The following is a 21,970-nucleotide window of genomic DNA, read 5'->3' on the forward strand; positions in this document are numbered from 1 at the left end:
CTGCAAAGAGCCGTCCCCGGGGGCCAGGGCTGCCTTTCTTAATCTTTATTTCACTAATCCACAAGGATTAAGTTAAACCACCAGAACCAAACCCAAGTCCGGCCCCGCTCGGTGGGGCTGAGAGCACAGTGCCAGCCAGTGTTAACCCGAACGTGGGGTGAGCGTCGGAGTGCCTGAACTGAGCCAGCCGGAGCCAAGCTCCTCGGGGGTCGGGGGAGAGCAGCCGCAGGCCACTGACTACCCCAGCCCCTGGGGCAGGCGAGTTAAACACCCGGGTAGTTAATGGCAGTGCCCCGCACAGGGGCTGAGGGCAGTTCGGGCCGTGTCCTTAGTTCCAGTGCCGGGGTGGGTGGCAGGTTAAAGACGCGGCTCGGAGCCCGCGGCCGCTGGGGCTCGGACGCTGTCCAAAAGGCCGTGCTGGTTTGCAGCCACGGGCGGGCGCTGGGGGCTTGCCCCGAACGGAAGGTGCTAGCGGGATCTCCGGGCACCCCGGTAGCTGCCAGGCGGCTGCTGGGGCCCTGCCATGTTCCTGTCCGGGCAGCCTCCGCAGCAGAGGTGAGAGGCTGTGCTGCACAGAGGGACGATGACCCCCCGCGGGCTGGGGCAGCTGCACAGTGGGGGGAGGGGAGGTTGGGGGGCAGTCGGAATGGCTGGGTAAGCAGCATGGCGCCTGCACCACTTTGGGGGGCGTGTGAGGCAGGTGCCCCCAGTCCCAGGACAGGGCCGCAGTGGCTGGGTCCAGCAGGGGCACCCGGTGCAGCAGCCCAGGCTGTCACACCCTGCAGGGCCAAGCACCCCTCCTCTGCCTGAGCAAGGGGCCCGGGCGGTGGGGGCTGCGGTGCCAGCCGGCGGGAGGCAGAGCGTAAAGCCCCAGATCAGCCTGCAGTGCTGCCCGCGGGCACGGCCTGCCCCCTGCACGGAGCCCGACGGGGCCTGGGCTGCAGCCCGGTTCTTGGGGGCAACGGCCATTACCCCAGCCACTCCGGGGGCTTCCTGCAGCCACGCGGCAGCACAGGCAGGGAGGAGGGGGAGTAGCAGCCCACCAAACACACAGGGAAATGAATTGCAGCAAACTCTGTTAAGGCTCCGCGGTTAAATGCAGGCGGGCCTGGGGCTCGGGCACTGTCCTCTGGTCAGCTCTCCAGGGCAAGGCTTGGCCCCTCCACTGGGTCTGGGCTGGGCCCCGTGCTCGGGGGCGGGGAGGGGGTGAGTCTGGCATATCCAGCCCAGCACTCCAAACCCCAGCCCTGCACGCAGACAGCCCCTGTGTTAGCCCCTCTGGGGTGCAGTGCGGCCCAATCCCCCGGCTAGCCAGCTGTCAGCACTACCCCCAGCCCTCTGTGCCCACAGCCAGACCCCTCATGGCTCCCGGGCCCCCTCCAGCCCAACGCCCCTTCGCACTCCGCTCCTCCTGGGGGGGCCCAACACCCGCTGCCTCGGGGCCCTACTGGGCACACAGGGGAGACACTGAATGCGGGGGGGATTTAGGGGCTGCAGCACCCCCAGGAGGCAGTCGTGGCACATGCTGAATGGAGGGAGGGCTCGGGGCAGAGAGGGAGGATGGCAGCATGGTATCGGGGTCGGGGGGGAGGCGGGCCTGAGATCCACCCCTCCCCCCCCCAAGCATAGGGGTAATGGGGTGTGTAGCTCAAGCAATAGGGTGGAGGGGAACCAGGCCCCAGGGGAACCAGGCCAGCTCCTCGTGGTCCCGGTCCCATGATCCCGTGGCTGGGGTCTGGATGGGACAATGTGCGAGTGCCTTGCTGGTACAAACCACGCCGACTGCCTGATTGCTGCGGGTTGGGCAGCAGGGGGTGGAGGGGCACATGCGGGGGGGCATGTGTGTGCCGCTCCGTGTGCTGGTCATGTGTTCGTGTGCGCAGCCCAGGTAGGCAGGGCCCCCCCACACCTCAGGGTGCTCTGTGCTGGGGCCCCAGTGCCAGTGGGCTGCTCCCAGGTCCCTGGGCAGGACTGTGCACACTGGAGGCCCCACATCTGGAGTGGGCCTGGCACCCATGGACTGGGTCATTGTGCAGGGCCCCACCCCGACCAGCCAGGTCTAGCCACAGAGCCCAGCCTAGAGAATGGGTCATTCTGTGGGGGCCCACCCCAACCCCACAGATTGCATCCACCCGCTGGGCCCCACATCAACAGGCCAGGCCTACCAGCCAGGCCCCACGTCCACAGGCCAGGCCCATGAGCAGGGCCCCATGTGCATGGGCCGGGCCCACCAGCCGGGCCCCACGTCCATGGGCTAGGTCCACGAAATGGGTTCCACGTCCACGGGCCGGGCCCACCAGCCAGGTCCCATGTCCACAGGCCAGGCCCACCAGCCGGGCCCCACGTGCCTGGGCTGGGCCCATGATCAGGGGCTCACGTCCACGGGCCGGGCCCCACATCCACATGCCACGAGCCAGGCCTCACGCTAGATCTTGGGCCGCCAGCCCTTGATGAACTGCATGATCTTCTTGACCTGCAGCTTGGTGAGGCGGAAGTCGTCGGCGAGGATCTCCTCGGGGAGCTGGACGAAGATGCTGCCGTCGATGCGCTCGCGGGCGAAGAAGCTCACCACGTCCTCGGCGAGGCCGATGAAGCGCAGGCAGCGGGACACCTCCTCCACGGACAGCGCCGCCAGGTCGGCGGGCGGCTGCCAGGGCGAGCTGTCGCCGTTCAGCCGGGGCGCGCCGGGCACGTGGCTGGCGCTCTCGCCCGGGCCGCTGCGCGGGGCCGACGCCGGTGGCACCTCAATGACGCCCTGCGTGAGGTAGACGCGGGTGACGCCGCCCTCGGCCCCGCGCACGATGGTGGGCGAGAGCGGCGCCGTGCTGCGGATCACGAGGCTCTCCGTCTCCAGGCTCTTGGGGGGCCGGGGCGGGGGGGCCAGGCAGGCGCCGCCCGCCCCGCCTCGGCCCTCCTGGCTGTAGCAGTGCTCCGACTCGGGGGAGGCGCTCTCGAAGGGGTCGAAGGTCTCCGGCGTGGGGGCAGAGGGGGGCTTCTGCCAGTCCAGGGCCTCCAGCCACTCGGTGGAGGAGGAGGGGCTGGGCGAGTAGGCGGGGTTGGCAAAGGGGTTCAGGGCCCCAAAAGGGGCAAAGCGTTTCTGGGGGTGGGGGGCCTTGAGGCGGGGGCAGCTGTGGTAGGTCTTGATGGGGGCGTCGCCCCCCAGCAGGGGCGTGGAGCGCCCGCTGGCCACGCTGGGGCCCGTGTCGGTGTAGGCCCATGGGTCCGACCAGGACGTCTGGCTGGGCTGGGTGCTGGGCGGCAGGGGCCCCGGCAGCTGGCGGCCGGCAGAGTCCCCAGCCTTGCAGTCGCCCCAGGTGCAGGGGTAGCAATAGAGGGAGTAGGAGTCTGGGGAGGGTGAGCAGCTCCCGCTCCGCGTCCCTGACCTGCCAGGAAGAGAGAGGGGGTCAGTCAGGGCACCGCCGCCGGCTGCTCCGTCTTCAATGGGCCTCACTCAGCGCCCGGATCCGCACGCCCAGAGTGCTGGGTCCACAGCCTGGATCGGGTCCCGACACGTCCGAGCATAGGGCAGGGTGGAAACCCGCTGGGCTACTCCACAGCTGGGGCATCTGCCACCGTCCCCTTTGCAGGGCGCTAGGGACCCAGCAGTGCATCGCTGGCAAACCGCCCCGGGGGCTGGATGGACGGACTGACCATGGGGGCTGGGTAAGCCGAACCTCTCCAGCTCGGCTACGGATCCGGGAATGGGCTAAGGGCAGCCCCACGTCCCCTAGACATTGGGGGTTGCTGAGGCTGCAGGGGTTGAGAGAAGGGCCAGGCCCAGTGAGATCTAGGGGGCTGTGGGGGCATCTCCCCGGGCAGGGATAAGAGCCCTCGGGCCCAGAGAGGGTCCCAGCTGGACTGGATGGATCATTGGGGTGGGAACAGTCCTGCCCCAGGATGGCACCTAGGAGGTCCAGTTGATGCCTAATTTATAGGAGTCTGTGGTACTGCCTTCATGTGATTGGCTTCCCCACGCATGGGCGGGGCCTCCCAGGGTGAGGGTGGGGCTATAGGAGAAGGTAACCCCTCCCCCTTGATCAATAGCATCTCATGCTTGTATGTTACTTGGGCCTGCCTCGCCCCCGCCCCCACCCCCGCCTTTCCCAAAGCCCTTCCCCAGTTCCAGGCGGTGCGCCTGGCCCCACTCACCGAAATGCAGCCACCGCTGGGCTGGAAGGCGGCAGCAGCACCGCCCAGGGGGCCAGGACAGGAGGTGGCTCAGAGCTGGGGCAGTAGAGGGGAGATGTAGGCAGGGGCGACCCAGGCTGGAATTTGGCCAGGGGACAGGCTTTGACACCCCTGCTATTGTGAAAAGGGCCCAGGGCGTCTCTGACGAGGCCTCGTGAAAGCTGCCACTTCCAGCCGCAGCCACCACCCTGGGCGCTGCCCCGCCACCTTCTGTCCCGCTCCCGGGAGCACCTCCCCGGCGCGGCCCCGGGGGCAGCTGCCACTTCCAGCCACAGCCACCACCCTGGGCGCTGCCTCGCCGCCTTCTGTCCCGCTCCCGGGAGCACCTCCCCGGCGCCGCCCCGGGGGCAGCTGTCACTTCCAGCCACAGCCACCACCCTGGGCGCTGCCTCGCCGCCTTCTGTCCCGCTCCCGCGAGCACCTCCCCGGCGCAGCCCCGGGGGCAGCTGTCACTTCCAGCCACAGCCACCACCCTGGGCGCTGCCTCGCCGCCTTCTGTCCCGCTCCCGCGAGCACCTCCCCGGCGCGGCCCCGGGGGCCCTGTGCTCACTCACGCGTCGTGCAGCCCGGACGAGTAGTACGAGAGGCTGGGACTGGGCGAATGTGCCGGCTGGAGCTTTGGGAAGCGCAGGGGGACGGGTGGGCTGGAGGTGGCGTGGGGCCGGCTGCCCCGGGGCGGGACGGGGGGTGCGTTCAGCAAGCGACATTCCTCCTTCACCTGGAAAACACGAGGAGCCGGGGCTAGAGACAGCAGAGAGCAGCATGGACTCTTCCGCCCGAGCCCTGGGCACCCGTTAGTGCTCAGACCCCTGCCCCAAATGCCTCCCCCCGTCCCCCAGGGCCCTGCCTTGCTCGGCTTCTTGGTGCCAGGCTGCCAGGTTTGTTATCACCTAGATACCGGCTCCACCGCCGCTCGGCACCAGGAAGGAATTCCCCCTGGAGGATAGGTCTCCGGCGCCCTCCGGACTGCTCCTGCATCCTTCCAGCCCACGGGCCGCAGGGCGCGGTGCTGGGGAGGGAGAGGGCAGGAACTTTCTCTGGGTTTCTCGGCACACGGCCCTTTTCCTCCCGTGGGGCCCAGCTGTCCCCATCTGTGTCAGAGCACCCACAGGCGGGGCGGCTGCAATGGATGTGGGGGACGGCAGCGGCACAGCCCACCTGCCACCCCGGCACCGGAGATTAATGCAGGGCCCTGCCTCTCCCTTCGGGTGCCGGTCAGCGGAACGTGTTCATCCCAGCGCGAGGAGCCCCCCGGGAGTGAGGCAGAGCTGGAGCTGCCCCTGGGTTCCCTTCACTGGGATCGGGGAGACAGAGACGCACGACAGACCAGATCCTGCCCCAAGACTGAAAAACTGGGCACCACGGGCACAAGAGAGCCAGCCCCTGGGTTCCCATCTCACCCCAAAGACTCCCCCATGCCCCACCCAATCACACGCCCAGCCTCGGCCCCTGCACACAGCCAGGAATCATAGAAACAGGGGAGGTCAGTGTAACCCACTGGCAATATGGGGTGTATCCTATCCACCCCCACGGGCTGGTCCACTGCAGGATAGCAGCCTACTATTGCTACCAGCTGTCAGATTTATTCTTTACCCCCGACTGGCAGAGGTGATGGAGGTCCCGAGTTCAAACCCTGCTGACAATCCAGGAGGGGGTCATTCCTTCAGCATCTCTTAGCACCTGGGCAATAACCTTAGAATCCCACCGGGTTATTACCCTAATCCAGGCCCAGGACCCCAGCGCGCTCGGAGCTGTACAGACCCAAGCCCTGCCCCAAAGAGATTACAGTCTAGGGCGATCCTCTGCTTGCTGGCCCTGGGAAATGTGGCTTCTCTCCCCCAGCCTGTCTGCTCCCCTGGGGACCGGCAGCCAAGCCAATCTCACCGCGGCCCCCCAGAGCCTCCGTTCATTTGCAGTGTGCCAGCAGGAGCTGGGCTGGGGGTGCTCCCATCACTGCAACGAATCCCCCACCACCACCACCAAAGAGCCACCAGCCAAGGGCTTGGGGAGGGGCAGGGATGTAGAGAGAGCTGGAGCCAGGCGCTTTCCAGCCCGGCTGTGCCAGCCTGTGCCCGGAAAGCCCAGAAGAGCTGGGCCCTTTAGAGTCCCTGGCTCCGAGTATGAGCCCAGCCCAGCCTAGCTGGCTTCTCCCCAGGTCGCAGGGACGGGAGCAGGGGTCCCCGGGGCTCAGCGGAGAGCACGAACCCAGAGCCAAGCACCAGCTCCGCACGGGCCCCTGCTGCCGGCTAGCGGTGCCAGGACGTTCCCAGCCACCACCCCTGGGCTGCTCTGCCCCAAGCCTGGAGGCCAAGGGAGCAAACCCACGGCTAGCGGAAGTGAGGGCACATCGGCCTACACAGGGGCACGAGGCCGGCCAGGCCTTCACCCTCTCCCCCATGTCCTTCTGCTGTGACAAGCTTTTAGCCCTGGTTCCCCCTTGTACATACCCACGGGATCTAATTCCCCTGCCCCTCCCCGCCCCGCTTCTCCCCAGCGCAGGGGCTGGTCTGACCTCGCAGGGTATCACTCTGGGTGCACTCCCTGCTGGCAGTAGCTGGGCGGTTCTGGGTCACGTGCGGCTGCCCGGCCCTGGGTCATCTTGGCTGAGAGCTCCTTTGGCCGAAGCTCGTGTTTGGAGTCAGCGGCTGGGTGCAGGGAAGATGCAGAGACTGAAGGACAATTTCACCCAACCCATGGCACCCGAGGCCGGGCAGGACTCCTGGGTCCCTCCCTGGCTCTGCCTTGCCGGGGGAGCTTGGCCGAGCTGCACAGCCTGGCTCTGTGTCTAGCGCGGGGATCCCGGGTGTGGCTCGTGCTGAGGGTGCCCTGCCCATGGGGCGCCGGGCGCGGGCCGAACGGAGGTGGCAGAACTCCGACAGCCAAAGGGCTCGCTTACCGCTTCGGATTTGGGCGGGACAGGAGGCGGCGTTTCCTCCCCGGGCAGGGTGGGACGGTGCGGGGAGCCCAGCGGAGAGGAGGCGGCGAAGGACATGAGGTCGCGCTGCCCTTTGTTGGCGCTGCCCAGCCCCGGCCAGTTGCCGCCGGGCTCCGAGAAGTTCTCCGGGTTCTGGTTGGTCCAGAGCTCCTCGTAGGGGATCTCCAGCGGCTCCTGAGTCCTGAACTCGGGCTCGGCCCAGTCGGGCGTCACGTACTCCCGCTCCGAGTCGGAGAGGTCAGCCGGGGCCGAGCGCTCATGGCGGGGGAGGAGCAGCTGCTGGGGCTGCCCGCCCGGCACCGCCAGGGGCTCCTCGGGGGCGTGGGCCGAGCCCCCGCTATAGATGCAGAGCGAGAGGCGCTGAAAGGCCGGGGCCAGCTCCTCGCGGGCGCAGCCCTGCAGGCAGAGGCGGATGCGCCGGGGGCTGGCGCACTCCTCCGCCAGGTCAGGCTTGGCCTCCCGCACGGCCTTGGAGTACTCGTCGGGGTCGAAGCGCTCCTGGCAGACGGCGGCGCTGTCCCGCACCAGCTTCTCCAGCTGGGGGTCGCCCCAGAGCAGCCCCTGGGGCAGGGCGAAGCGCGGCATGTCGCTCAGCAGCAGGACGTGGAAGGGCACCACGGCCTCCTGGCGCAGGATGCAGCCCAGCACCACGGTCCTGGAGAGGATGCTGAGTAGCTTGTAGCAGTGCCCCTCGCGGATGGCGTGCAGGTCGTAGGGGTTGCGCGGGGGCCGGCCGGGCACCGCCACGTTGACGGGCAGCCGCACCTTCTCGATGATGCTGCGGATGGTGTGCTCGCCCTCCCGCATCTGCAGCTCCAGCGGGCTGCGGGTGCTGAAGCTGCCCTTGCACTGGAAGGGCAGGCTGAGGCTCTCGTTGGTGCGGTGGTTCATGCAGATCAGGCAGGGCACCTTGCCCTTCACCGGCTTGCCGCCCGGCGGACCCGCCCGGCCCAGCTTGCGCAGGAGGGTGGGGAGGCGCCACTTCTCCTTGGCCCCCTTGGCGCACAGGATCTCGGCCTGGCCCATCAGCGTCAGCTCGTCGCCCGCCTGCAGCGTGAAGTTGTAGACCTCGCTGTCCTCGCTGAACTCCCCGGACACCACCTGGTGGGGGGGGACACAGGCACCGGGTTAACAGGGCCGGGGGGGGGGGCATGACAACTGGGCAGCACAGGGGCCCCGAGAGGTGAATGGGGCTGCAGAGGCGGCTGGCACTGGGGGGCATGGGGGATGGGCAGCACACAGGCCCCGAGGGGTGAATGGGGCTGCAGAGGCGGCTGGCACCGGGCAAGGGGGATAAGCAGCACAGGGGCCCCGAGGGGTGAATGGGGCTGCAGAGGCGGCTGGCACCGGGGGGCACGGGGGATGGGCAGCACACGGGCCCCGAGGGGTGAATGGGGCTGCAGAGGCGGCTGGCACCGGGGGGCACGGGGGATGGGCAGCACAGGGGCCCCGAGGGGTGAATGGGGCTGCAGAGGCGGCTGGCACCGGGGGGCACGGGGGATGGGCAGCACAGGGGCCCCGAGGGGTGAATGGGGCTGCAGAGGCGGCTGGCACCGGGCACGGGGGATGGGCAGCACACAGGCCCCGAGAGGTGAATGGGGCTGCAGAGGCGGCTGGCACCGGGGGGAGGTACGGGGGATGGGCAGCACAGGGGCCCCGAGAGGTGAATGGGGCTGCAGGGCCCAAGAAGGGGGCAGCCGTGTCTGTGGCTCAGACGAGCGCTTTGGGTGCCATGGGACAGGACACCAAATGCCCAGGGCTCTCCAGTCATCTGCGCCGGAGCAGGCCCCTGCCTTGAGCTGAGTGGGCCAAGGCCACGGTTCCCCGATGCCGGGATCCCAGCGCTGCTCCCTACAGGCCTCCTGCACAGCCGGTGCTGACCAGAGGGCGTTGGGCCCCGGGCAGATCCCAGGGACCTGCTCCCAGCCAGCCCAGCACCGGGGCACCTGCTGGTGGGCGCTGGGCCGGGCGCTGGGCCAGGCGCTGACCTTCACGCTGAAGGTGATGGCCTCCATGACGAAGACGCGGTCCGGGAAGCTGCTGGCCACCTCCTCCACGCTGTTGAAATACTGAACTGGTTCCCGCACGTCCCGGTCTTGGTCCAGCAGCTTAAACTTCCCTGCAACGGCCCAGCGCAAAGCCCCGGTTAATGGAAAGAGACCCAGCCCCGCGCAGCGCTGCAAGGCCTCCCCCCCTCCCCAGGCAAGTCCCAGCTCCATCCCTGGGTGTGTTTGGTCGAGGGGTTCACCTAGCAACGGCCTGTGGCTTCTGCCGCTCGGATTCCTGCCTGGAGAGCTCATGTTTGCCCACTGACACTGCAAGCCCAGGGCATCCATGCGAAGCCCCAGCCTTCACTCGCGGGGCAGCCCCGGGTCTCCCTCCCTCCTTAGGGTCTGCAGCACCCACGCTCACTGCAATAGCGGCGCAGAGGGTGCCCGGGATGATGCCAGGCGGGTACATTCACGGATGGGGAAGCGCCCTTTGGGAGCACGTTCCCAGGCCGGCCTTCGCACGATCCCCCCAGGGCTGGGAGGACACGACCCAGCTTGTTAAGAGCTGCAGAGAGATGACAGGAGAAGAGGAACTGTCCAGCCCCCCTCGGCAGGCACCAGGTGAATGCCCACAGCTGGGATGTGGGGGAAGGTCCAAGGCTAACAGGGCCAATGGGGCAGGGCAGGGCCATGGGGCCAAACCCATCCCTCGGGTAGCTCCATTGACCCCAGAGAGGATGGCGAATTTTGTCCCATGATTTTTATCATTATACCAGCGAAGCCCACTGACTCCCGCCCAGCCTTTTCCCTCTCCTCCCTGGCACCCTCCTGGCCAGAGGGAAGGGGGCAGACAGAGATGAGGCCAGCTGGCTTACGGGAAAGCCACCTCCCCCCGGCATGGCGTGGCGAGAGAGCAGGAAATCCCTGAGCAGAGGGAGGGCCGGCTGGATCAATGGGCCACGGCCAAGCGCTTCCTGCTCAGCAAAGGCGACGTCCCCAGGGCTCACTTCCCACAGACCTGAGGTCAGCCCCCTTCCGCAGCCAGGCATGGTAATACCCAGCCATTGCCAACAGGGGGCAATGGGACACCGCTCCAGCCCCCTTACCCCCTCAGTGCCCCTGTGCTTCCCAGTCCCCCCTGCCCCCCCAGTGCCACATGATCGGGGGGGGGAAGGGGGGTGTGTGCTAAAGTTATTCCTCTGATTAGCTGAGAACCTTTCTAATGAGTTAACACCCGTCCAGGAGAGCCGCTGAGATCCAGGAGTTTAGGGACAGCCCGGGGCCGCCCAGCCCTTCTGCCTGTGCTGGAGCAGAGAGGCACTTGCAGCTCTGGTGATGTCACTAAGTAAGGGCCCATGGCGTATTCCCCACACACACACTTTCCATACGCCTGGCGGGCTAGACAGAACCGAGCCGTGTGACGCAGCTCCCCAGGCCCAGCACAAACCGGAGCAGGGCCGAGGGAAGCTGACACACATTCCCAGCAGATCCGCTGCTCTCCAGCATCACCCGGCTCTCAACCCCACGGAGCCAATCGGAATTCATCTGGGCCCAGAGTTTGCCAGGCCTCTGGGCGGAAGCGGGACTTTACCTTGGCCTAGTATAGGCCCCTTTGCCCCTCTCACCCTCTGCAAACGGCCCTGGGCACCTACTGGCTCCAGAAGCTGGTTTGTTGTGGGGCTTATTTGGCTCAGAGCTCTTTCTGCACTGATGGCAAAAAATTAAGCCCTGTTACTTCTTCATGACTGGTCAAATAAACCATAGGGGATGGGTTTCCCTTTCCTGATGGGACAAGTGTGCAAGAACTTCCAGCATATATACTTGTGTGTGTGTGTAACATACACACCTACTACACCAGAGCACAGCGGAGTAGCTTGCTTAACTGGCAGCAGTAGTAGGCTGTTACCCTCAGCACCAAGGCACTAACTTCCTTAGCTGGCAGCAGTAGTGTATGACGCAGTAATGCCATTAACTGGCAGCAGTAATAGGCTTTTATCCTCAGCATTGAAGCTCAGCAGAGTAACTCCTTTAGCTGGCAGCAGTAGTGGGCTGTTACCCTTGATGTGGAGCAGCCACTAGTGGAGGGATACAGCACTTTACCAGTGTGTTACACGTACAGGTTAGAGACATGGGGGAACCATTGTAGCCCTTACGCATGATGACTACGTTAACGAAGCTAACAGAGAACTCTGTGACACCCCCTGCTACAAAGAACTCACAGGAGATCCCACATCACAATTCACACAGGAATTTAGAATTACCATCAAATCCTTCTCCAGACAACTCCAAGAAAAACTCTACAACCTCATCCCCCATGAAGCCACACCAGGGACCCTCCAAGATACATACAAAAAATTATTTATTTATTTATTATTTATACACAAGGGAACCCCGGCAGACCCATCATATTTGGCCACGGAATTCTTACTGAACAGGACTCAGAGAAACCATCCTGAAACTACTCACCATATAAAGGGCCAACTTCCTCCAGAACACGACCAACTTCCTCCAGAAACTCTAAAACATTAACAACCTCCCTCAGAACACCGTCCTCACCACCATGGACATCATCTCCCTATACACCAACATCCTTCATTGCTGCCTGCCTCAAATATCTGCAAGACAATGGACAAAGCTTGGAAACCCACCCCACATCCATCGCCAAACTCACCCATTTCATCCTCACCCACAAAGGTGTCACATTTCATAGAATCATAGAATATCAGTGTTGGAAGGGACCTCAGGAGGTATCTAGTCCAACCCTCTGCTCAAAGCAGGACCAATCCCCAACTAAATCATCCCAGCCAGGGCTTTGTCAAGCCTGACCTTAAAAACCTCTAAGGAAGGCGATTCCACCATCTCCCTAGGTAACCCATTCCAGTGCTTCACCACCCTCCTAGTGAAATAGTGTTTCCTAATAGCCAACTTAGATCTCCTCCACTGCAACTTGAGACCATTACTCCTTGTTCTGTCATCTGGTACCACTGAGAACAGTCCAGATCCATCCTCTTTGGAACCCCCTTTCAGGTAGTTGAAAGCAGCTATCAAATCCCCCCTCATTCTTCTCTTCTGCAGACTAAACAATCCCAGTTCCCTCAGCCTCTCCTCATAAGTCATGTGCTCCAGCCCCCTAATCATTTTTGTTGCCCTCCGCTGGACTCTTTCCAATTTTTCCACATCCTTCTTGTAGTGGGGGGCCCAAAACTGGACACAGTACTCCAGATGAGGCCTCACCAATGCTGAATAGAGGAGAATGATCACGTCCCTCGATCTGCTGGCAATGCCCCTACTTATACAGCCCAAAATGCCGTTAGCCTTCTTGGCAACAAGGGCACGCTGTTAACTCATATCCAGCTTCTTGTCCACTGTAATCCCTAGGTCCTTTTCTGCAGAACTGCTGCCTAGCCAGTCGGTCCCTAGTCTGTAGCAATGCATGGGATTCTTCCATCCTAAGTGCAGGACTCTGCACTTGTCCTTGTTGAACCTCGTCAGATTAACAACAATTTAACAACAAACACTTTGTCCAAACCATGGGAACAGCCGTGGGTACTGAGATGACTCCTCAATATTCCATCCTCTCCATGGGCCACCTTGAGGAAGAAGGTCTATAAAAATGCACAACACAACCAACAATGTACCTGAGATACATCGATGATATTTTCACCCTCTGGACAGACGACCCAAACTCCCTCGTAGACTTTCACCGCAACTTCAACAACCACCACCCATCCATCAAAGTCTTTCTAGAACAATCCCGCACCAGCATCAACTTCTTGGACACCACAATCAGCTTCATCAGTGGAACCCTACAAATGACTGCATACAAGAAACCCCTTGATCACCCCACTTACCTCCACTGATCCAGTAGACACCCCGAACACACCAAGGAATCTATAAGAGCATAAGAACGGCCAGACTGGGTCAGACCAAAGATCCATTTAGCCCAGTATCCTGTCTGCTGGCAGTGACCAATACCAGGTGTCCCAGAGGGAATGAACAGAACAGGGAATCATCAAGTGATCCATCCCCTGTCACCCATTCCCAGCTTCTGGCAAACAGAGGCTAGAGACACCATCCCTGCGTATCCTGGCTAATAGCCACTGATGGACCTAGCCTCCATGAACTTATCCAAGTTCTTTTTTGAACCCTGTTCTAGTCTTGGCCTTCACAACATCCTCTGTCAAGGAGTTCCACAGGTTGACTGGGTGCTGTGTAAAGAAATACTTCCTTTTGCTTGTTTTAAACCTGCTGCCTATTAATTTCATTGGGTGACCCCTAGTTCTTGTGTTATGAGAAGAAGTAAATAACACTTTCTTAGTTACTTTCTCCACACCAGTCATGATGTATAGACCTCGATCATATCCTCCCTAAATTGTCTCTTTTCCAAGCTGAAAAATCCCAGTCTTATTAATCCCTCCTCATACAGCAGCTGTTCCATACCCCTAATCATTTTTGTTGCCCTTTTCTGAATCTTTTCCAATTCCAATAGATCTTTTTGAGATGGGGCGACCACATCTGCACACAGTATTCAAGCTGTAGGTGTACCATGGATTTGTATAGAGGCAATATGATATTTTCTGTGTTTTTATCTATCCCTTTCTTAATGATTCCCAATGTTCCCAGCCAGGCATGGAGGGCGGAGAGCGCCAGGCAGGGAGTGTTGGGTCGGTCGGTTACCCCCCATGTGAGAGAGATGTATGGGAGTGTGTGTGTGTGTGTCACCTCTCCCTGTGTGTGGGGGGGAGGGTGTCACCCCACCTGGTGTGAACCCTAAAGCCTTAAAGATAAGAAGGTAAATAAAAAGAATCCAACTCCACAGTATTTCTTTTTAACAGGGGCTCAGTCAACTGGATGTTAATTTGGACGTTTGTCCTGCACAGTTCTGATTGATTGCCGCTGAACTCACTTGAATACGGGTAATTTTACCAGGTGTCCTGTATTCAGCCTAAGGAAATGTGGTCACCCTAGTTTCAGAGAACTATCCACAGTGACTCCGAGATCTCTCTCGAGTGGTAACAGCTAATTTAGACCTCATCACTGTATATGTAGAATTGGGATTCTGTTTTCCAATGTACATTACTTTGCATTGATCAACATTGAATTTCATCTGCCATTTTGTTGCCCAGTCGCCCAGTTTTGTGAGACCCTTTTGTAGCTCTTCACAGTCTGCCTGGGACTTAACTATCTTGAGTAGTTTTGTATCATCTGCAAATTATTTTGCTACGTCGCCCTCTGCGCTGCCATTAACTTTCACTGCAACAGCAAGATGCGCCTATGGGAGAGGAGTCAAAATAAGTGGGCGGGCCTCTGGGGGAGTGGGAGTGGCCACATCTGTGAAGGAACGCATGCATTTCCCTCGTAGCCAGGGGTGGAAAGCGCTCAGAAACTCAGGCGCCGGATTTGCACGTTTGAGGAATGATGAATTATTGAAGAGCTCTCCCGGCCGCTTTACTCTCCTTTGCCTACAAACCAAGCCCCTCTGGGATGCATTTGATTAGCGAACGTTTTCATTGTTGTTGCTTTCCCAGCGTCCTTTGTAGCAGAATGTCACGCTGGGAGCTCCACCGCAAAAAGAACCCCACACCAGGCTGGGAGAAGAGAAAAGGCCAAACTGAGCTGTCCTAAATGTTATAAAGCAAAGTTGCCCCAATCCTACAAACACCATGTTACACCAACCCCCTTATAAACCTCGATAACTTCTCTGAGAAGAGACCCCTTTCATGGATAGCCCACAACCCCAAGTCAATAGAAAACAGCTGTCAAATCTGTCTATAAAATGCCCAGCGATCGCCCAGGATTTTCTCCTCTTTCCTGAAAGGAAGAAGAGAGACAGGTGAGGTTTTTACCTGGTTAGACGGAGTTCCCTAGCAAGGGGTGAGCTTTCAGGCTCGGAGGAGCACGTACATTCGAGGTTACACGTCTGACAGAGGAGAACATCACGAGCCCAAAGGCATTTGCAGGACTGAAGAGAAGAACCATCCACAGGGGAGGTTCGCGTTCTAAGGACCAGCGAGGTCTGATGCACCTCATCACCCACTGTTCTAGTGCCCAGGCCACGCAGGGAGACAAGCGTCTGCTACCGAGCCAGCCCTTGAGTTCAAGCAGTCGACAGTCCTGCCTGTAGCACCGAAGAGCCCAGGTTCAAACCCTTCTGCTGACCCAAGTGAGGAGCCCTGGTAAGGGCAAAGGACGGGCAGTCGGAAGCACCCCAGATCTAATGACTGCTCTGACACCGACTCGCTGGGTGACCTTGGGCAAGTCTCCAATTCACCCTCAGTTTCTCCATCTGTAAATCGGGGGAATGATACTGACCAGCCAGCCTCCCGAGGGACAGAGCCAGGACCACATGTCGGCGAAGGGCCCAGAGAGGGCAAACCCCTCCATGTTACGACAAGCCCTGAGGAGAGGTGACACTTCGGTCTCCTCGCACTAGCTAATCACCCTCCTCCTGGTCGCAAGCAGGGGAAGGGAACGCTTCTTCCTGCCCACGTCCCATCCTGACAGCTGGGCCCGTCTGGGGCTGCTGTGGGGCAGGGGCAGGGGCTCTTCTCTCTGGAATCCCCTTGCCTTGATCTGGCAGGCCCCGAGTGCAGCCTGTCAGCTCGGCCGGCACTGTGACCGCTGGCGCTTCCTGCGCTCCCGTTGGCTGACAGCGGCGTGTTCCGGTCAATGGGGTTGGAATGATGAGACCCACACGGCGAGAAGCGCATCCCAGGCACTGAGCAAATCAATCAGATCAATAAAGACGGATGTTAGTGAGAAGGGGCTGGAGGCCGGGCTGTAGCTGGAAGCACAAACGCCCCACCCCCACTCTTGTGCGTGCAGATGGAAGGCAAGCACGTCCCACCTGCACAAAGGGACGGGAGCGGTTCCAGGTGCACCCAGGGGCGTCCGTTCCACGCCTGCAAAGAATCCTGTTCCCTTGTGCTTTGGCCCCCGGAGCCACGCATGGAATTGGCCAGCTGGACAGTGCGTGCATGTGTCACCCGTGGATATAGGGAACTTGGACTTTCAGAAAGCCTTTGACAAGGTCCCTCACCAAAGGTTCTTAAGCACAGTAAGCTGCCATGGGCTAAGAGGGAAGGTTCTCTCATGGATCGGTAACTGGTTAAAAGATAGGAAACAAAGGGTAGGAATAAATGGTCAGTTTTCAGAATGGAGAGAGGTAAATAGTGGTGTCCCCCAGGGGTCTGTACTGGGACCAGTCCTATTCAACATATTCATCAATGATCTGGGAAAAGGGGTAAACAGTGAGGTGGCAAAATTTGCAGATGATATAAAACTACTCAAGATAGTTAAGTCCCAGGCAGACTGCGAAGAGCTACAAAAGGATCTTACAAAACTGTAAGATGAAATTCAATGTTGATCAATGCAAAGTAATGCACATTGGAAAACATAATCCCAACTTTACATATAAAATGATGGGATCTAAATTAGCTGTTACCACTCAAGATTGAGATCCTGGAGTCACTGTGGATAGTTCTCTGAAAACATCCACTCAATGTGCAGCGATAGTCAAAAAAGCGAACAGAATGCTGGGAATAATTAAGAAAGGATAGATAATAGGACAGAAAATATCATATTGCCTCTATATAAATCCATGGTACACCCTCATCTTGAATACTGCGTGCAGATGTACTCGCCCCATCTCAAAAAAGATATATTGGACTTGGAAAAGGTTCAGAAAAGGGCAACAAAAATGATTAGGGGTATGGAATGGCTGCTGTATGAAGAGGGATTAATAAGACCGGGACTTTTCAGCTTGGAAAAGAGACAATTTAGGGAGGATAGGATAGAGGTCTATAAAATCATGACTGATGTGGAAAAAGTAACTAAGGAAGTGTTATTTACTCCTCATAACACAAGAACCAGGGGTCACCCAATGAAATGAATAGGCATCAGGGTTAAAACAAACAAAAGGAAGTATATCTTCACACAATGCACAGTCAACCTGTGGAACTCCTTGCCAGAGGATGTCGTGAAAGCCAAGACTAAAACATGGTTCAAAAAAGAACTAGATAAGTTCATGGAGGATAGGTCCATCGATGTCAGCCGGTGAGTTCACAGGCACAGCGTGGAAGGGAACCCACCCTAGCGTCCGCCCACTGTGCCGCGCTGCCTCTGGGGAGGTCGCGGTGCAGAGAGAGCGTCTGGCCTGAAACCCATAAGCCCTGCTCTTGTGGTGCTCATGCGGCTCTGGTAACGTTGCTTCCCGGAGACACTGCTGCCGCTGTTCCACGCGCAGCGGCCGACGGGGCTGAGCTGGCGGCCCTGCAGCCCGGATCCTGCTGTCGCTGTGTTTGGCATAAACCCAGGAGCTCCCTGGACTCCTCCAGTTTCACCCTCAGCGGTCGGCCCCGTAACGGCGCCATGTCCTGCTCGCCCCGGGGTGTTTGAGATTCAGAGCTCTTTCAAAGGAGAGCGACTCCGAGTGCCTGGACCAGGGACGCCCGCCCAGGTCCGAGCCACGCTCCATGCAAGGGAACGGGAGAGAGCAAGGGGCGGCCTTATTCCGCAGAGCGCTTCCCACTCCCAACCACCAGCCGCAGAGTCACGGGCCCGCTGCCCTGCAGGGAGCAGCATTGCAGACCTACGGGCCAAGGCCCCGCCAGCACCCAGGTACATGCGGTGCCCCAGAGCCTCCCCCTCCAGCCCTGGAGCATGGCCCCCTAGGACCAGCTCGGCAGCTGGGCTCACTCAGTGTCACTCTACGGAGCGCAGAGTTGTGCTGACTGGCCCCCGCTGAGGCTCGGTGATTACAGGACTGGGTCCTGTTGTGCTGGGCACGGCACAGACACGGAACAAAATGCCGGTCGCTGCCCGCAAAGCGCTGACAACCGAAGGCAGACCAAGGGGGGACAACGTGGGCCGGAAGGAGGGGCCGTGGTCTCGGCTCACCGGCTGCCCCGCCCATCATCCCAGGTTCTGTAGGTCTGTTGGCAGAGGAGAGGCCTAAGGAGAGGTGCGATGGGGAACAGTGAGGGGCTCCTCCCACATCTAGGTCTAGCCCCGCCCACGGCTGCTCTCTCCCGCCCCCAGTCATGCCCAAGGAGTGTCGCTTGCTGTCGACTTTTACTCAGCCTGGAGAGATCAGCTCATGGACCACGTGCCTGGTAGGTGCACCCAGGGGGCAGCATGTGTCCCTCAGGGGCCCAGACTCAGTGCAGTGTCCTCTAACGTCGGTGACGCTGCCCCGCTGCCCCGAGGGCTGCAGTGGGTGTCGCCATTGCCAGCGCTGTATCTCACCAGGTACGGTGATACGGGCGAGACCACAGCCTGGCACTCAGTAATTACGTTCACCGAGGGAAGGCAGAGAATGACGTGTCCGGGGCTTTTAGCTGCCTGGGGAACCAATCACTGGGGAGTGGCGAAGGAGACTGGGGAGCACTGGACAAGAGCAGGCGGTTGGCTAGTACTGCAGTGATGAGGGAGGCTGCAGGTTTGAAATAAGGGGCGCCAGCAGAGTTGGGGGGATGTCCAGGGCTGGAATAGCAGAGATGCAGCCAGTTATGGGGAGGGGTATTGGGACAGCCCAGGACTGGACTAGCGCGGGGAAGCTGTGGGCATCAGTAAGGAAGGGCATCGGCTGAGCTCTGGAGGGCTGGGGAGGTAGCAGGATGTGTGTCGGGGGCATAAATAGACCTGGGGGAGCCCATGATTGGGATAGCAGGAGGCAGGATTGAGGGGCACCAGCTGAGCTGGGAGTTGGTGTGGGGAACCCCGGGCTGGGATAGCCGGGGGGCTGCAGGTTAGGACTGAGGGGCACCAGCAGAGCTGCGGGGAGCCCAGGACTGGGCTAGCAGAGGGCTGTCGGTCAGGAATGAGGGGCACTGGCAGAGCTGGGTGGAGCCCAGGACTGGGCTAGCAGAGGGCTGTCGGTCAGGAATGAGGGGCACTGGCAGAGCTGGGGGGAGCCCAGGACTGGGCTAGCAGGGGGCTGTCGGTCGGGACTGAGGGGCACCGGCAGAGCTGGGGGGAGCCCAGGACTGGGCTAGCAGGGGGCTGTCGGTCAGGACTGAGGGGCACCGGCAGAGCTGGGGGGAGCCCAGGACTGGGCTAGCAGGGGGCTGTCGGTCAGGACTGAGGGGCACTGGCAGAGCTGGGGGGAGCCCAGGACTGGGCTAGCAGGGGGCTGTCGGTCGGGACTGAGGGGCACTGGCAGAGCTGGGGGGAGCCCAGGACTGGGCTAGCCAGGGGGCTGCAGGCCAGGAGTGGGGACACCGGCAGAGCTGGGGGGAGCCCAGGGCTGCGCTAACCAGGGAGGCTGCAGGCTGCATTAGGGGCGTTAGTTCTGTCGGGGTGGGGGGGTCACCCACTCCCACTTGGCCTGGCCCAAACTACTGAACTTCACAAACATGTAACCTGACCAAACAATCCCATGAGCCTTTGCAGGGTGCAGGAACCCAGCCCCATGGGCTGCCCCAGGAGGCGCTGCGGGCCCTTTGGCTGCGGCTGGGCCCAGTTTGGAGCCACCGCCGCTCTCCTATGAGCCCAGTAAAGCAGGTTAACACGTTTCTCAGGCTCCCCCTCCCCACGTCTACTCCTGGAACCAGTGATTCCCCCGCCCCCGCCCCCAGCCTCCACGGCCCATTAGTTATTTATCAGCAGGACTCATTACCAGCGGGGATGCACTTAGCGCGGGCATCAGAGTGCTCGCCACGGCGGCTGCAATGAACTCAGTGCCGGGCCCATCCCTCCCCCCCGCATACACCATCTGCCCAAGGAGCTGAGCCACGCACCGGCCTGGCGCCGTCTCTCCTGTACGACCCCTGACCTCTGACTCACCTGGGCTCCCCACCCAGGTTACCTTTCGCCCCTCACGGAGCCACTGGTTCCTCTCGGAGCTCCCCAGGGCCCCTCCGGGAAGTCCCGTGGCTCCAGTGAACCATGCGACGCCCCATCACTTGTGACGGGCTCAGGCCCTGGGACGCTGCCACTCCCCGAGGGGCCGCACTCAGCCCCGGTGGAAGCCGGGCAAGCTGCACGCAGGAGAAAGGGAGCCGCGGCCCCTCGCCCTCGCTAGGGCCTGGGAGCCGGCTAGCAGGACCCAACCGGGAGAGCGAAGCCTAGCTAGTCCTGGAGCCCACCCACCTCCTGGAGATGAAGGGACGTTCAGGGTTAATACTAGGACAGCACAGGAGGGAAACAATGGAAGGAGAGAAAGAGACTGAAGAACCAAGCGAGGGGGGGACCTGGGCTCCCTGCGTCCAGCTCTGGGCGCAAGCCCCAAACATGGACAGAGCAACTTGTTCCCAGCTTGATTCCCCAGCTGGCAAGTCCACTGCCCAAGGGAACTGGGCTGCTCCACACGGACGTGCCCCTGTGCACAGCCCACCGGGCCCGGCCAGCAACCAGCCCTGGCACGGAGAGGCAGTGGGGCGCAGAAACCATTAGCATCACAAGCTCTCACTTCACACGCACGGGCTTCCCCGGATCCTGTCCGGCATGGGGTGGGGGACACCACTTTGAAGAGCGCCCCACCCTGCCCGTACAGTGCATGCGAGGTCACACCGGTGGGGGCTGGGTCTCACTGTTCCCAGAGTACCGGAACGTCTGGTGTTCGGGGGGCGTGGGAGTGGCCCCCCCAGCCACGGGGCAGGGCAGGGCTGCGAGCTCTGCACCCAGCAGCCAGGGATGCACCAGGCTGTGCCCAGGGCCTTACACCAAAGCCCAACTGCTTGAGCGCAACTCCCAGGGGCATGGAGGGGCCGGTGGGGCTGGGACCCTCGCCCGGGAACCCCAAGCTGGGATCCAACCTGAGCGTTCCCAGCTGCGCCCCCCAAGGGGGAAGCCAGTGGGAGAGACAAGGGCAGAGAAATGTGTCCGTTCTCACGCAGAGGGGACTGGGAGCCGTGCCGTGCTGGGGCCACAGGAGGGACCCCGGGCATGGACAGCTAATAAACCCGAACCTCGTCAAACATCCCTCTGAGCTAGCAGGGAAATCTCCACCAGCGGCACCAATCACCCTGAGCCAGACACGCGTCCCTCCGGTCGGCAACACCCGCTACGGGCAGCAGGTGGGCGGGCGGGCACCCAGACGAGGTCAGGTCATGGCAGGCTCACTCCCGCCCCCATTGGTTCCCACAGGGCTGGCTGTGACCCGTGGGGCCAGGCAATGGGATGTTAAAGGGATCCCAGGGCAAACACAGCTGGGGTCATCCTGCAGCAGTGGTGAGAACGAGATGCCGGCCCGTCCCTGAGCCCACGGAGCCACCACCCGTCCCAGAGCCCCCGGAGCCACTGCCACATCCCGGAGTCCCCGGAGCCACCACTACGTCCCAGAGCTCCCAGAGCCACCGCCACGTCCCAGGGCCATCGGAGCCACCACCACGTCCCGGAGCCACTGCCACGTCCCAGAGCCCCCGGAGCCACCGCTACATCCCGGAGTCCCCAGAGCCACCGCTACGTCCCAGAGCTCCCAGAGCCACCGCCACGTCCCGGGGCCACCGGAGCCACCACCACATCCTGGAGCCACTGGAGCCACCGCCCCGTCTGTGCCTCTGGGAAGCGGGGACGCTGGGCTGCCCGCAGAGCTCGGACACCGCCCAGGTGAGAAGCCCCAGCCCCTCCCCCCGATGTCCCCGGTACCTGGGTACTGCAGCGGGATGTCGATCTTGGGCCCGATGACGTAGTGCCCCTCCTCCAGGCTGTGGGCCGTCACCGTGGTCCACTGGCGGCAGGAGTGAATGAGGAGCACGTCCTGCTCACTCACCCCCTCCACGTACTCTCCTGCAGCGGGGACAGGGAGAGCCCTGAGCACTGGAGACCGGCCTGATCCCCTCCCCCCCGCACCTCTCTGCGCCTCCGACACAGCCAGCCCTGAGCGCCCCGGGCCAGCCTGATCCCCTCCCCCAAC

The 21,970-nt window shown here is 61.6% G+C and overlaps 1 protein-coding gene across 1 annotated transcript; it reads right to left on the minus strand.

The window, feature by feature from the left end:
• Positions 1-1,046: 1,046 nt before the first annotated feature.
• Positions 1,047-21,835, minus strand: GAREM2 (GRB2 associated regulator of MAPK1 subtype 2; the record flags this gene model as incomplete). The annotated part of the gene is given in 5 exon segments (XM_034763884.1): positions 1,047-3,383; positions 4,743-4,906; positions 7,085-8,224; positions 9,112-9,242; positions 21,703-21,835. Coding segments are annotated over 5 exon segments (2,526 nt in total), but the record flags the coding sequence as incomplete, so codon positions are not given.
• Between the last annotated feature and the right edge of the window lie 135 nt (positions 21,836-21,970).

This window comes from Trachemys scripta, chromosome 3 (genome assembly GCF_013100865.1).
Source record: "Trachemys scripta elegans isolate TJP31775 chromosome 3, CAS_Tse_1.0, whole genome shotgun sequence".
In the NCBI taxonomy this organism is placed as follows: Eukaryota; Metazoa; Chordata; order Testudines; family Emydidae; genus Trachemys; species Trachemys scripta.